The sequence below is a fragment of the Tympanuchus pallidicinctus genome, unplaced genomic scaffold (genome assembly GCF_026119805.1).
Source record: "Tympanuchus pallidicinctus isolate F22 unplaced genomic scaffold, pur_lepc_1.0 scaffold42, whole genome shotgun sequence".
NCBI classification, from domain to species: domain Eukaryota; kingdom Metazoa; phylum Chordata; class Aves; order Galliformes; family Phasianidae; genus Tympanuchus; species Tympanuchus pallidicinctus.
Window position 1 is genome coordinate 183347 of NW_026294761.1, and position 15435 is coordinate 198781.

The 15435-nt window shown below is 42.4% G+C and overlaps 1 protein-coding gene across 5 annotated transcripts in view; it reads right to left on the reverse strand.

The window, feature by feature from the left end:
- ANTXR1 (ANTXR cell adhesion molecule 1) overlaps positions 1 to 15435 on the reverse strand; it is an 80754-nt gene that overhangs the window by 41862 nt on the left and 23457 nt on the right. For 3 of the 5 annotated variants that reach the window (XM_052701966.1, XM_052701967.1, XM_052701969.1), the window contains exons 11-12: positions 6954 to 7023; positions 6306 to 6384 (exon numbers count right to left, since the gene is read on the reverse strand). In XM_052701966.1, coding sequence (XP_052557926.1) covers positions 6306 to 6384; positions 6954 to 7023 — 149 coding nt within the window. Of the gene's footprint in view, positions 1 to 3148; positions 3727 to 3791; positions 4094 to 6305; positions 6385 to 6953; positions 7024 to 15435 lie in introns of those variants that run through there. The other 2 variants (XM_052701971.1, XM_052701970.1) reach the window with 2 other exon arrangements.

The following is a 15435-nucleotide window of genomic DNA, read 5'->3' on the forward strand; positions in this document are numbered from 1 at the left end:
ATGCGCCCATCACTGCAACAGAAACGGATGCTTATCATCACACACACATAGGGACTCCATTATTATTATTTTTAGTACTATAATCTGGTCTAATTTCTAAACGGAAATGGACTCTCACTGAATGCACTATTCTGTAATGCTAACCTCTTTGATCATGGTCTGTGTGCAGTTACATGAGTGGGAGCCAGGCATTGAAGGAGATATGAGCAAGAAACACCTGTTCTGGGTCAGCCAGTCTATGTATTTTCAGATCTACTTTTCCAACTTTGCTGTGCTGTGAAATGAGAGGTCCTTTGGCAATGATCTATTTTCCTTCTTTCCTTTCACAGCTGAAAGATGATGAGAGCCCATTTACGAAAGATTCTTCCAGCACTCTTGGTTATTTGTTTTACAGCACAATATACACACCCGTGAAGCCTCACTTTACCACATGCTTAACAAATCCAGAGCAAAAGACAGCCCTTGTCCTGAAGAGTTCACACATGGAGAGAAGGAGTAATTATTGCTCCCTCTGCTACAAGGGAAGATCTTTGGTCAGAGAAAACATTTCTTTAATCCCCAATTGCAGTGTTTATACTTAGGAAAACACACTCAATTTTTCCTTCAGAAGAAATACCCACAAGTTTCCAGATAAATAGAAATGTTAGCAAGACCGCTGGAAGACAGATAGGGCAGAACTAAGGGTAAAAAAAACAAGATTTCCAGTCTTGCAATGTGAGGTATTGCATCAGTACATAGAGTACAGCTTGGTGGGACAGCTAAGTTTCTCCTCGATTCAACCAAATGCCCTTCATATGATGGGCATCTACCCAGTTGGAGGTCTTCCCATTTTGACTGAGGAGCTCCTGTTCTGAGAAAGCCCTCGACACTCGGAGCTAAAAAGCAAAGTCTTCGAGGTGAAATGTAAGCAGTTATTTTGGTTTCCATTTGTGCCTGAAGGCAGCCCTCAATGGAAGAATGCTAAATTCATTTTGGGAGGCAAATACTAACTGGAATATTAGACAAAATTCTGTGGAATTACATTTTGTCATAACAACAGCCATTTATGGCTCTGCTTGGGTTTACTTCTTTGCAAGGCAGGAAAGGAAGGAAAACAGCATGCTACAGCTCTGGAATGCCCTGTCTCTGGGTCTGAGATTTGTAGCACTTAAGCAACTTCACTAAAAAAAAGAAAAAATACATGAAATCTAAGCAGCAGCAGCTTCTCGAGGTAACACTCTTACATACCTCTCCCCGAGGGTTAACCAGTGATGTTCCTCTGTACCTGGGCTGCCACAGGTAGCATGCCATGAGTTCAGCAAGGTTAAGCAAACACCAGCATGGCCTGAACCCACACAACAAGATATACGAGAGAAGTTTCCTGCTGAAATTTCATTTAAATTGGAATCACATTCATAGCCTGGAAGGAAAGGATGCCATCTAAAGGGGCCTGGACAAGCCTGAGAAGGGGCCCAAAAGAAATTACTGAGGTTCTACAGGACCAAGGGCAAAGTTTGCACTTGGGTGATGGCAATCCCAGATATGAATACAGATGAGAGAAGAACTTGAGAGAAGCCCTGTGGAGAAGGGCTTTTCCAAATGTCCAATCTGTGATTCCTCCTCCACTCCCGAAGTATTTGTCTCATTTGGAAGTCCTATTTTCCAAATCTTAGGAGCGTGCTCTTGTAAAATGCCTTGTCTCACTTAAGGGTATTATAAAACAGCCCATGCAACAATATTAGAGTGAAACAATTCCTGCAGATTTAAATCTTAGAGTGACCTGAGAGGTAAAACCATTCACTGCCTACTATATTTGCAGCACAAAACAACTAAGAATAATTTACTTCAGAAACACATCTGAAAACATGTGCCCTGGAGTTCCCACAGAGCAATACCTCAACTAATAACACACAGGTCAAGGGCTTAGGAAAGGGCTCATTAAATTTGCTCTGCAGTTTCATAAAGCCTCTATTGATACAATAGTAAATGCACTTTAATTGCCTGCAGACTCAGGAACAGTGATAACTGGCAGAGCCTTAACTGTGCAGCCCAGAACAAAGTCACAATTGAGAAAACTCTGCATTAGCACTGTATCACATTCCTTCTGAATAAAAAACCCCTCACTGCAGGGAGTCATCAGATTTTACTACAGGCCTGCAGTCCTCTCTTGAATTTCTGACCTTTTCATTCTCCATATTTAAAGACAAAATCCATCCACTGTTGTTTAACTAAACATACAAATTCCTCCAGTCCCTTTCAGACAGCCACAGAAAAACAAGAAAAAAATGGAATACAAAGATAGAGAAAGGTGTGTCAGTACTCATATCCTTTTGTCAAAAGCAACACCCACTGAAATGATAAGATCCAATTCTTTTTTCCAGTTTGCTTCAATGTTTCATCTATCCTTGCAATTGGAAATGTGGGATCAGAGACCATTCCTTTCCAGAACAGTGGGTGCAGGTTTGCAACACCAGCCTTTCAGGAAAGGCAAGGTTGATATCTAGTAGCATTGGACAGGAGTAAGCCCAGTTTAGGCACTGCATAGGCCTCCCAAACGCAACCTCTCCCCCCAGAATACCCTGGCCCAACATATAACTCTTCACCTGAAAGACTCCTCTTTACAAGCACGATTACCTAGCTCTCCTCCTGAAGAAACTGAGTATGATGCGAGAAGACATCCATTGTGAACTACATACACATGGCAAACAACTTCTGGTCACTGGTTGATTAAAATCCTGCAGCAGCAATGTTTCTGCACCCCAGGTGCGGTGCCTCCATTGGATGGAGAATGGATGACATGGAGACACACAAGGTCAGGCTGGATGGGGCTCTGAGCATCCAGATCTTACTGTAGGTGTCCTGTTCATTGCAGGGGAGCTGGCCTAGATGACCTTCAGAGGTTCCTTCCTATTCAAACGATTCTGTGATTCATTATCTCTCCTTGCAGAGAAGCACCATGTGTTTCTCACTAGGTGGTACAGGGGACTGCTCTTCTAGCTGAAGCATTGGAACAGCCTAGGAGATCCACTTTACATGGGCAGTCCAGCCCTGCACTTTTCACCTCCCTTCCAGTTTTGAGAGCTGCTAGTGCAAGAGGTCATTAGTGGCTTTTGCTCTTCTGAGAGCCTTTTAGAAAATGAACAAAGGCTTATTTTAATTCCCATCCTGGCTTCTCTCCGAGATGAGCTCTCTGCACTGAAGAACTTGGCAGCAGTGGAGTAGGACTGACTTCCTGCCTGTGAACGCTGCCTCATTAATTACTTCCTCTGTTGCACATCTCCTGACAGTGCTTGGTGTGCAGCCTCCTCTGTGCACATGCGGGTGTGTACCCATTATGAAAGCAGTATCTAATACTTTCTCCCTCTTTCAGTTCTTCAGAAAACTCTGAACTGAGGAGCAAATCCCTTTTTAAGGATTTCTCAACTCCATTATTTGCTCAGTGCAGCACACAAACACATGAAAGCAACACTCAGCACTGAAGTTTGATGCAGGGCAAGTTTGCATACAAAATTCCAAGACAGTGTGCTGAGAAATAGACACATACACATTATAATTCCCATTGGTGGACTGAAGATGCTTGGCTCCCATTGCATCCCAGGCTCTATACCTTGGTGCAGCAAGATGGGGGTTGATCTGTTCAGCAGAGAGTAAGCTATAGTCTATATGTAAGGTCCACTGATGCCAACAGGAGAACTACTTTGGACCTCTCACCATTGATTATGTGCCATCCAATGAGAATATTCTGGTCTGAAAGATAACAGATAGAAAGTGTGCAACCATGTGAGAACACCTGGAGCATCACTTCAAGCTGTCAGCTTACGGACTGGGACTGGAAATGACATTAACCTTTACTTTCCAACTCAGTGTCTCTTTCCTAAGTGCAGTAAAAAAATTCTGATCTTAAAAGGTGTGAGAAAACAGAACAACTCAGTCCTTCACACTGTATGGAAATACAGCATTTATGCACTGTAATGTCACATCAATGCCTGACCAATTGTTTCTGAAGCACTTCCTGCAGCCACTGATAGCTTCATTCAATCACCAGATGCTTTTGGCTTCTATTAGCACACAGCACAAGGACCCTGAGAGCAGTGACCAAAAACACTTCATGCACCTGCAAAGCACACAGAACAGACTTCGCTGGATGAAGAAGATATTCAGCAGAATAGCCAGGAAGAGAGCTCTTAAATGGGTCTAGGAGAGGTGCAGCCAGGCTCGACCCTTCCAGCAACACAGATGAATTGCCTTCACCTGTGCTCCCAGGCTGACTCAGTGCTCATCTCAGGTGATCAATCAGAGGTTCAGGCTGTGATTCAGCAGTTCCCATACAATAATAAACCATAACAAATGCATTATTCCTGAGGAGCTGACGTGAGGGTGGGAGAAAGACTGGCATTCAACAAAACAGACCAATTCTTCTGGGCTAACCTGGTTAACCAGGACAGACTGAATACTCACCTAAAAAAACAGAATTTAAGTGCTTGTGGCAATTTTATTTTAGGAACCTGAATGAGTAATTTTTTGAGATGTGTGGAAATGGGGTATAAAAGTGTGTGCTGCCATGCCTGTGCTCTGATACAGGAAAGCACAAGCAATTGAGCCAAAGGAAGACTAAAACAGAGCCTGATCAGTTGAATTTAAGGCATCCTTTGCATTCACGTGGCTGCAAACCATGAAGTCTGCCGTATCTCAGGAATTAGAAAGCTGTGGAAAGAAAGAGGTCCCATGAAGCACAATGGCCATGTGCAATACAGGCAAGTGGATTCCATCTGCAGGTTTGTATGCTCAGATTCAAAAGAACACGTAGAAGCTGTGAGGCTGCTTCAGCTGTACCTATATCTCCTTTAGAATAAGAAAAGCAACAGAAAAACCCCAAGCCCCCAGCAGTATTCACCAGTGAGGTCTAACATGATGCTGAGAGTCTTGACAAGTGGTGTCACTTAGTGCTGGAAAACAGAATGTCTTTCATTCTTTCTCAGCAGAGCTGGAAGGAGACTAAATCAGTCATTACATACGCCTTCATTCCAAACCTGCTCTCATTTTCTCCACACTGAAATGCTGTAGCAGATTTTACACCTCAAGTGGAAAAAATGCAAATAATGACTTCAGTTAGGCAGTATGGGTGCAAGCTAAAGCTGTCTGTTCCCAAAGAGAGTGAGTTTCTGCTAGAGAGGAAAGTGTATTGCTGTATTCAAGAGACACAAAACTGTCATTTCTTAAAAGGGACAAGTGCTCAAGAACATTATGTTTGCCACATGATCACTATTTGTATATGAAGGTGGTGTAATTAGGAAAAAAAAGCACTTTTTGCCTTGGAAACCTCACAAAAATGATTGTGCTGCACAAGGCAAAAATTCCCAGTATCCCATTTCCAACAGTTGGCACTGGAAGACACAACGTGAGCACAGGAGCACTGAGTCCTCTGGCAGTCGCAGGAATCAAGGCTTGCTGAATTACACCACCAACGCAGTGATGCATTCAAGGCAAAGGCCTTGATCCTGTGTTCCTTGCCAAGAAGTGACCTATTTGCCTCAGATGGAAAATGTTTTCTTTCTCTTAGAGCATTCACTGTTTGATAAAACTGATATTTATTTTGCAGTCTTGTTCCTAGGAGACTTAAATATTAAATAAAGGTCAAGACCTCTACTAGTAAAATATCATTTTAACATTAAACTAATGAGAAACTGGACCAACTTTCTTAGCAAAAAATTTTAGCTTGTTTTCATATCTGCAGTGATTAAAAAAAAGCCTATTAGATACAGATGCTTACACTCTGCCCTGCTCTTTAAGTATCTGTATCTGGGCTTCAAGTATGAAAGGACCCATAAGGATCATTGAGTTCAACTCCTGGCTCCATCTTAACATTTTCTAAATTATTTAAATGTTGCAACAGAAAGGTTTTGTCATCAAAGTACATACTGGCCTCCAGAATAAGAGTGCAGTTAACAACTCCTGTGTGTTGTGTCACCATTGGCAGCATCACTGTAGGCGCAGACTGGCAGAAAAAGCCGCAAGAAATGCCTCTTAATCACTGTCCACTGGACAAGTAGACATAGACATCTCCAGACCTGGGATGCTAGTTCTAATCTGATCTGTGCATGCAGATATAAGGGCCAAGACGATTACTGAAGGCACAAGAGCTTTGCTGTATTATGGCACAGAAAACACTGCATCTCTGTGCTCACAGGCTCACCTCGAAAGGAATTAAACAACACCTTCACACATCAGGGTGACTAAATCGGGACTACTATCAGTGTACCAAACACATCTGTTGTTAAATGCCACCATCCTACTGAATCATTTCAAGTTGGTGAATGAGAACTTACACAATGTGTGCTGGAGATGATGACAGAGCTGGAGATGAAGCTTAGACCATCATTCATACTAACTTGAAGAGCTGCCTCCCTGAAAAAACACCAAATAAATAAGTCAGAGCTGTCTGTCCACAATCCTCTTCTAGACAACATCCTCTGGAACTTGGACTATAGGATCAGCAGCAAAACTTTTCCCATTTGAGGTAAGAATGTTTTTCTGTCATTGAGAGGATAACTGACTCTCCCTCTCTGTGCTTATATGAAAAAGAGAGAAATGTCTGTTGATGCACAGAAGACCTTTTCATGGAAATCCCACACAGAGGACAAAAGTCTTGTCACACAACAATTAATAAACCACCCTGAGTTGAGATAGTTTCAAAGAGTGCATCTAAATCTATTGACACTAGCAATGCAAATATACCATAGCCAGTTTTTGTACTCAGATGTGCCATACCTGATAAACTCCAACCAATGACAGCAAACAATGCCCTGCTCTAACCTAAAGAATTATGTTCTAGAAGCTATGAGTTCCTCAAAGGTGAAACATAAAAGACAATGTTAGAACTAGCTGCACCTAAGAACAACGGAGTATACAGAGATGAAGCAGGCTGTCATTTTCTCATGGCAAAGAAAGTATTAGAGTATATAGGAAAAACATACATGCCAACTTCTCGTAGTACAGGTGCTGGGCAGAGTAAATAGGTATCTTCCACAACAAAAGGCTTCTCATCTGGGTAAAAAAAAAAACAAAAAAACAAAAAAAAAACAAGACAGATATAAAGGCTTATTACCAGATCAGTAACACAATACTTAAAGACAGCTTAGTTATAAATATATATATATATAAATATATGTATAAATACTGTTTTTCCTCACTTGTGATGTCCCGCAGCAGGGCACAAAGCATCAGAAGCCCAGCACTGTCTGCCATCCCCATTCTGTAGGCAACATCCTCCCCATTCCTGCAGCCACTGGTGCTGCTGAAGTCCCCCTCGCCCCACATCTGAGTCACAACAGAACTGAAGACCCAAAGCTTTCTGAATGTACAGAGCAAATCATCACAGCCCCCCTGTATAGGGGGCCTGGATGTAGAATCACATAATATTTCAGGTTGGAAGAGACCAATAAGGACCAACAGGTCCAGTACAATAAATTATGACTGGAAACAGCTGGGTGAAGAAAACTGTATGTTATGGAAAATCTCACAACTTCAAGGCAGAATTGTCTGAACATAAATTAAACCTTCTTGCCTCTTCTACAGCTTTTAAATCAGAGTGAAAAAAAATAACAACTGGAGTTTGCCTTGGAAAGATGAACATCAGACAATGCTCTTTTCTAGACTTAGAATTTTGTACTGTCTCTCTAGTCACCAGAGAGATGGGGATCCTAAGGAACTTCCCGGCCCATTTGCCAGCTGACCAGACATCAGGCAGGTTGGCAGAAAACCAGTCAGACAGGCTGGTTTCTTTTACTTTTGGCTGGAAACCACACATTCCTACAGAACAGTTTAATTCTGATGAATCAGCAGCTTCCAGAAGTGTGTCATTGCATTGAGAAGCTTTCTTCCAGCTGTAGTTAGAATCATCTCTAAAGTCTTCTCTAGATATGATTACATATATATTAAATGAGAGCAGTTAGCAAATATTGTCAGATGTCCTAAAAATCTCCTCTTAAAATTTCAATTTTGTTTGAAACCCTGACAGATTTAAACCCCTATCATAAATTCAAATCATAATCTCATCTTTATACACTGCAAGATGAAGGAGTCCTTTCCATGGCACCATGTTAAACAGGAGAATAATATATCACCATCTTGCCTTCCTGTTTGAAGTACAAAACCAGGGTCTACAACCAAGAAAAACAACTTCACAACCGTACAGTGCACTCACTTATCTTCCCAGTGAGCATTAACATAGGCAACATAGAAGGAAGATCAGAAACAGTGTTCAGTGCCTAACTGGCACCGTTGACAAATAGGATGGAAAGGAGCAAGAATGAGAGTTTAGCCAAGTTGTTTAGCAATCTAACAAATAGCTGAACCGGTCTATTTTGCTTGGTCTTTTGTTTATGAGCTATAATTCCATTTAAGGTGCCAATGGAAAGAGGAAAAGCCACAAAGAGACAAAAACCAAAGAGAATGCGGTATCTGCTTGAAAGAAGCATCAGCTGTGAGCCCTGTTCAATCTTGGCTGCTAGGAGATTTATTCACATGGACAGTAGCAGTGGAGCACAATAACCCTAATGCTAACTCCAATATCAATGCTCAGGCAACCCCAATGTTAAAACTACCCTAATTATAACCCTAATCATAACTCTAACCTAACTGTAACCCAGCCCAACTCTAACCCTGACAACACTGGCTCCATTCTTGATGGATAGAGCTCAACAGGTCTCACTCAGAAGCAGGGCTATGCAGCACATTTTACTGCAGTGAATGAAGCATGTAGGCAAGATGGAGGCTGCAAGAGTTTGTCCCCTCGATGCAGAATGCAGAATTGCAGAAACAAACAATATTAGTAGTAGTAATAGTAATTCCTATTGCATATTATAATCCCTACTTCATACTGGTCTATTTCTTGACTTTGACAGCAAAATAAAATATGATTTCCTAGAGCAGGTGAGGGAATGTTTACTTTCTACACTCCAAAGAATAAAACGGTAGTGAAAAACTGTAGCTTTCGCTGAAGTTTTCCTTATGTTTCCAGCTTCTAGCAAATCCCATGCCTATACGCACACACTTGAATTTTTGCATTGCCTACAGTATTGCTTTTTTAAGGGCTGTTGACACACAGGCAAACAGCTGAAAATGAAACATCACAGCCAGCTACACAGTTTGCACAAATAGGCTTCACTTCTGTATCATGACTCGGCTACTGAGAGCAGCCTTCAAGCTTCTGCGATCCCTCTCGATCCCTGCTCCTGCTCTTGGCCTGGAAAGTACCATATATTACTTCTGCTTTCCCACAGCCTTGCTGCAAGAACACGTACTAACATTTCCACTACACTAAGCATTAAGAGCAGATGTTTTTAGCATGGGGTTTTCCTTTGCAACCCCACACCACTGACAAGGCAACTCTCTCTCTGAGAGCCTGACAGACAACAGGTATTTAAAGCACACTGTGATGCTCACACTTCACATAACCTACAGCATAGCACTCGATTCATGGGGAGATCCTATGCAGGGACTCAGTTTTGCCACAGAGTAGCCAAGCAAAGCAGTAGCATTTACCACTGACTTTGCCCAAGCATGGAGGATGCACATGGGTGGTGAGCACAGCACCTTCTGGCACTCTGGTGGTCTTCTCACCCTCATCTATGAAGGTATAATTAACTCCCATAAGTTGTCTCAGTGCACACACAGAGAATGAAGACCAATGTCTTGTTTTCTCCTTTGCTAACACCAGCAGCCAAGGTCAAGGAATGCTCCATGCCAGCACTCACTAAAACGAGATCTGGTTTAATTTTGCACTGGAATTCCTCAGCTTTTTGTTTCTGTTTCTCTCCCTTTCCATCCCCTAACTTGCATTATATCTATGCCTCTCTAGAAAGTGCATCAGCCTCATGGCTGGCAGGGTTTGCCACAGAGAGAGATTATTTTGTTTGGAGAATGCTTGTGTTTCACCACAAAAATGAGTGACTATTTCTTAGCTCTAAACAAAAGAGGATCCGTTCATTTTGCAAAACTCTGTCCATCCAACTCCTTCCTGGAAAACTTACATTGAGAAACCAAACAAAACAACATTTCTCATCTGCAATCGTGCCTCTATCTGCAGGACATATTTGACAGGATGCTTTTTTTTTTTTTTTTTTTTTTTCTTTTGCATGCTGCATAAAAGCTTGCTGTATTCCTGTGCAGTAAGAGATGGGCCCAAATGCTGAATGCTCCCAAGCTCCAGATCTCATGCCAAAGCTGAACTTGTGGTTTGGAATCCTATCAGCTGACGATGCTGGTGGAGGAGCTGGGAAAGCAGGGGCCACTCCATGTTACTGATCTTGCTGCACAGAAAGCAATTTCCCTTCTCGGCTCGGCCGCTAGCTGGCCTTGCAGCTCTGCAAAAGTCATCTAGACTCTTTTGCCAGATTCATAGAAATGCATCGCAGATATCAGTTATGGGCAGAGCCTCAGGATGTGTTGCAACACTTCGCCTTTGAGAAAGTCCACCTACAGAAAGGAATGCCTTACCTATCCACCCCATATCACCTCATCAAGCAAAATAAGGTTCTCACTGCAAAAGAAGTCCATAGGACTCACAACATAAATGGGTAGCTAAAAGTAATAATCACTTCACAGCTGTGTGCAGAAACAGAAGGGTCAAACATCTCCCCAAAATACGCGCTTTCTATAGATTTCAACAAGGTACTGTTTCAACAAGGTACTTTCTATTGCTCAAATCCCCGTAATTCACTATCCAGCATTCCTATACCTTTTAACAGCTATCTGTAGCCTGTAAAATCTATTAGTCCTAGCATTAGTGTGTAGTTTCTTTTGCCATTAGAAGGGTGTAGCCTTTTGGCAAGCCAGGACTTGGAGTACTTCCCAACTATAATAATAACAGCTTCAATATATGCATGATTTTTTAACACAGAAGAGCAAAACTAAACCAGAGGAATAAAACCCCAAAGGTGACAAAGAAAGATAGTATTTCTGCCATATAAACATGCTGAAATTAAAACAGCCTTTTCTTTGGTTAATGGCTCATCCAAAAACTAATGAGCAGACTGAAAAATGACTGCAAAGATCTCTTAGAGAAAGCATGAATGTTTTCAGATTGCCATCTCAACAGTATCAATGCTGACTGTCAGGCTTGCAATGTCTGCAATATTTTAGTTCAGGAAAGGCTGCAAAAGCTGTTTGACAAACTTTCCATGCATCACAAGCCAACAATTTCCTTCTGTTATTACCCTTGTCAAATAAAGGAGTATTTGTGATTTGTGTTTGATTGAAGTGCATCTCCAAATGCTCTGATCTAGTCTTCTGCATCTGCAGGAAAGATGACGCTGGTCTCTGTTAATCTAATACACACAAATCAGGGGAATCTGGCTGCTCTCATCGATTCCCCGAGGAACGTCTATGCTAAGGAGGTTGTCCTCCCTTTGGTCTTCAGTCCACCTGAGACCAACCTTTGGAGCAGCCTGCCCAGGGAAGTGGTGGAATCACTGTCCCTGGAGATGTTCAAGAAAAGGTTCAATGTGGTACTTAAGGATATGGTTTAGTAGGCAATATTGATGGTAGGTGGATGGTTGGACTAGCTGATCTTAGAGGTCGTTTCCAGCCTCCAAGATCCTAGGATTCTATGACATAGGTAGCCCTGAGCACTTCCACTGTTCCTCTGGAAACTCAAAATACTTCTATTATTCACTGCACCAACTACCAAAGCCCAATCTCAGTTCATCCTGGCTGACTCTTCTTATGCCACTCCTTGTGACAACTCCACAAGCAAAGTTTTTACTTCAGATCCACTTTGTGGGGAGGCAGGAATGCAGAAAGACATTGGAACACTGAAGGGCCTATGAGAAGGCCCATAAATAAAGAGAGAATGTTTTGTTAATGCTGTAACGAAAACCACATTGAGATCATGCTATGATTGCTCTGTTATGGGTAGGGACACACAAGCTTCAAATGCCAAAGCCAGAGCTGAGAACAGAGGATGGGGGGAAGAGAGAGATAAGCACATAGCAGTGATATCACATTCGTAATCATCTCTAGATGGAGAAAAGGGATCTGGAAGGAAATTTTTTTCTTTTTCTGATGGGTTCCTTTGCCTCTGTTGTGCTCATCTGCTATGCTTATAGCTCTGTTCACCCAGCACACATAGCCCAAAAGCTGCTAACAGAACTTGGCAGGCACTCCACTGTTAATTTGCTCATGCTCACAACTGGCAGCTCTGAGAGCAGCACGTGCTCTAGTATGAAAGGGTCACTACCACAAGCAGTCCCTTCAGTTGCATGCCTTGCCCAACTTCAAGCCCCTGGAGAAGTTATCATAAGGCCCATCACAATTCTTCACATGCAGCAAAGTACCCACACATCAATTTGTTAGAGGCTAGGAAAGCATGTGAGGGAAGCAAAACTTTTTCTCCTATTTTCATTCATTCACATGGATGCTCCATCCCTGGAGGTATTCAAGGTCAGATTAGATGGGCTCCTGGGCAACCTGATCTGGTACCTGATTTAGTGGTTGGCAATCCTTTCCACAGGTTGGAACTGGATGATCTTTGAGGTCCCTTCCAATCCAGGCCATTCTGTGACTAATTTTTTAATGAAGTAATGAGTTGATCCACCCTTCAAAAGAGGATGCCTAGCTCACCTTGGTGTATGTTTTCACCCAAGAAACACATCTATTCCTTCTAGGGGAAACACGGGCATAGCTTGTGTCCTTCACAAAGGTCACATCCTCAGAATATCTTGATGGAGTTTGTTCAGTGGGAGATGTTAACTACTACTATAATGAAAAGAGGGAAAATCCACTAGAAAAAAAAAAAAAAGGAAACATTTCATGGAGGTTTAAAGTGCCATGACATTAGGGAACTCAGAGATTGAAATAGAAGCACAGAGCAGAACTTTCCTGTTCTGCGAATGGACAAGAGAAAGTATGGAAGGTATCACAAGAAAAAGTACTGTGCTGCCAGAAAAATAAAGTGGAAAGAAAAGGTATAATTAGCAATCTGCTTCAAAAGCAGATGACTGTTTTTAGAAGGCATTTGCTTGGCAGCCTGGGGACACAGGTCCCTGTATAGACCACTCTGGTGACAGCTGGGGAAGCCATGCTCTCACCATCTTTGCCTCTTTTTCCTTGCTTCTGTTACTAAGTGCTGAAAAACACAGTCTTATCTGAAAGAATCAGTTTTGGCCAAGTATCCACAGCATTCACTAGAATGCAAGAGGTTTGCTCCTATCTCTGCTGTGGTGCGTGCTGTTTCCTCACCAATCTTTCATCCCTCCACTGAGTTTTAAATTGCCTAGGACAGAGCTTGCCTCCATGCCCAGAGCTATCTTTGCTGGATCCTGCACAATCTGGGCAGACAAAGACATTTTAGCACCACAAACAGTCATAAGTCACTGCACTGGATAATTAGTTTTAACTCTGCACAGTCTGAAACCAATTCTCCTAGGTCCTGCTGCTGGCAGAAAAAACTCTGCTGTTGAACATGCATCTGATTACAGCTCTGTGCAGCCAAATATTCTTTATCGTTTCTACAGCTGTTCCTTTTTTAATTATTTTTTTCTATCCCATGGCTATGAACATTATAAGCCAATGCTCTCTTCACCTGCCACTTTTCTCTGCCAGCAATCCCAATAAAAATCTATTAGCTCATGTCCTTAACCTCAGCAAGTCCTAGCTGTGCTGGTCTACATCTCATCAGGGATAATTTAAGGTTTCAGGAACTTCTGGCTTAGTGTTATCTTTAAAAATACCTCCCTCCCTGATACAATCAGAGCCCAAGAAGTTTCAAGCAAACAAAAACAGCTGAACCATCTGCTCTCCATAAGGTTTCCATAAAACTCCCTCTGAGTTAACACTGATGTTAAACTGTTTGCATCTAAGTGGGCAAGGGAGAATACCAGCTGGAGCTGCGGGCTACAGCAAAGCAAAAGCTTTGAGATATATTCCCACACAGAGCAGCTTAAACTTAAAGCTTAAAGTGCAGATTTCTGCCAGGAGAGACGTGGATCTGGGAGCACTCATCAGAAACTGCTGGATTCCTTCAATCTGGGAACAGCTTGAACTCAGAAATTGAGTTTTTGGCCTCCTGCTTCCAGGTCACTGCACCAAGCACTCCAGGATTCTGCAGAATGAACAGAGAAGTCTTGGTGTGGTGCCAAGGAGAATAAGTTTACTTCTCACCTATGCACTGATTCAGGACACAATGAATACACCAGGTCAGAGGGGTGGGAGATGTATTTGGCCCTCATCCTTATTTTTCCATGGCCATTTTGTAGACATAAGACAACAGCCTCAAGGAAAAAGCCTATGGGTTGCAACAAAAGAAGTTGATCTTTCCTGAAAGCTATTGTAAAATGATGATGATGGACACTATAGAAAATTATTCAGTACAGAGACAGCACACACGCACACAAAAAAAGGAGGAGGAAGGAGTCTTTTCCTGACCCCCACCAGCACCAGGTCACAGTGTTTGGGAGTGAAGTAACCCTCAAAAGCAGTTCCTCCCATTGGCAACACTGGATGTTTTTGTGTCTCCATGGATGGGACACACTGAATAGAGAAAAGCTGATGGATGACATTCTCAGCTCTATGAAGACTTTAGTGTGTTTCCAGGAATGAATGTCTTGCATCAGAGCCAGAAAGCTGAGCTCTGATGCTATTGGGATGCAGCACAGATGGCAGGTCACAGCCAGTGTAGCCTCAAGTAAAGAGGGAACTCTCAAGCTATAGACAAGAGAAAATGCGGAGCAGCAAATAGAGTGCTGAACAGGCTTTACACGGGAGAGAAAAGAAGGATGACCACTGAAAAAGGAGATCTGCACCAAATCTCTAGCTACTGGAGGAGCCCATAAACCAGGAGGAAGAGAACTAAGTTGTGGGATAAGAACAGTTTGCCTACTGCATATTCTAAAACTTCCAATTAAAAAGGCCAAGACCCACATATTTCAGACCATTAGACTCTGAGCTTTCTTCTTTCAATCTTTTCTTACAATCTTCCCAGACTGGAAAAAACCTTGAAAGATTGTCAGCTACAACCTTACATGGGAAAAGGGAGCCTAGGTGACATTATCTAGCACTCTCTCAAATTATACTGTAAAAACCAAGACTGGGATTCCACCACATCCCTGGGGATGCTGTATCAGTGGTTGATTGATCTTGCTGTGAAAAAGTGTCTTTCTTAAGCAAAGAAAGAACCTATCCCAATGAAGATGAAGTGCTCATTCATTCTCTGTTGTCTTCTCCATGTTTGTTCTTGCAAACAGGGAGCTTCTGTTGTCCTTGTAGCTGCCCTTCAAGTACTGGAAAACTGTGGTAGGGTCCCCTCTTCTCCAAGGCAAAGACATCTAATTCTTTCAATATTTCCATGTAAGGTGGATTCTCCAGCCCTTGGATCAACTTCTTGGCCTTCCTTTGGACCCGCTCCAGGCTGTCTGCAGCTTTTTTGATCTGTGGGAGCACTGAATGCAGCAAGCAGAA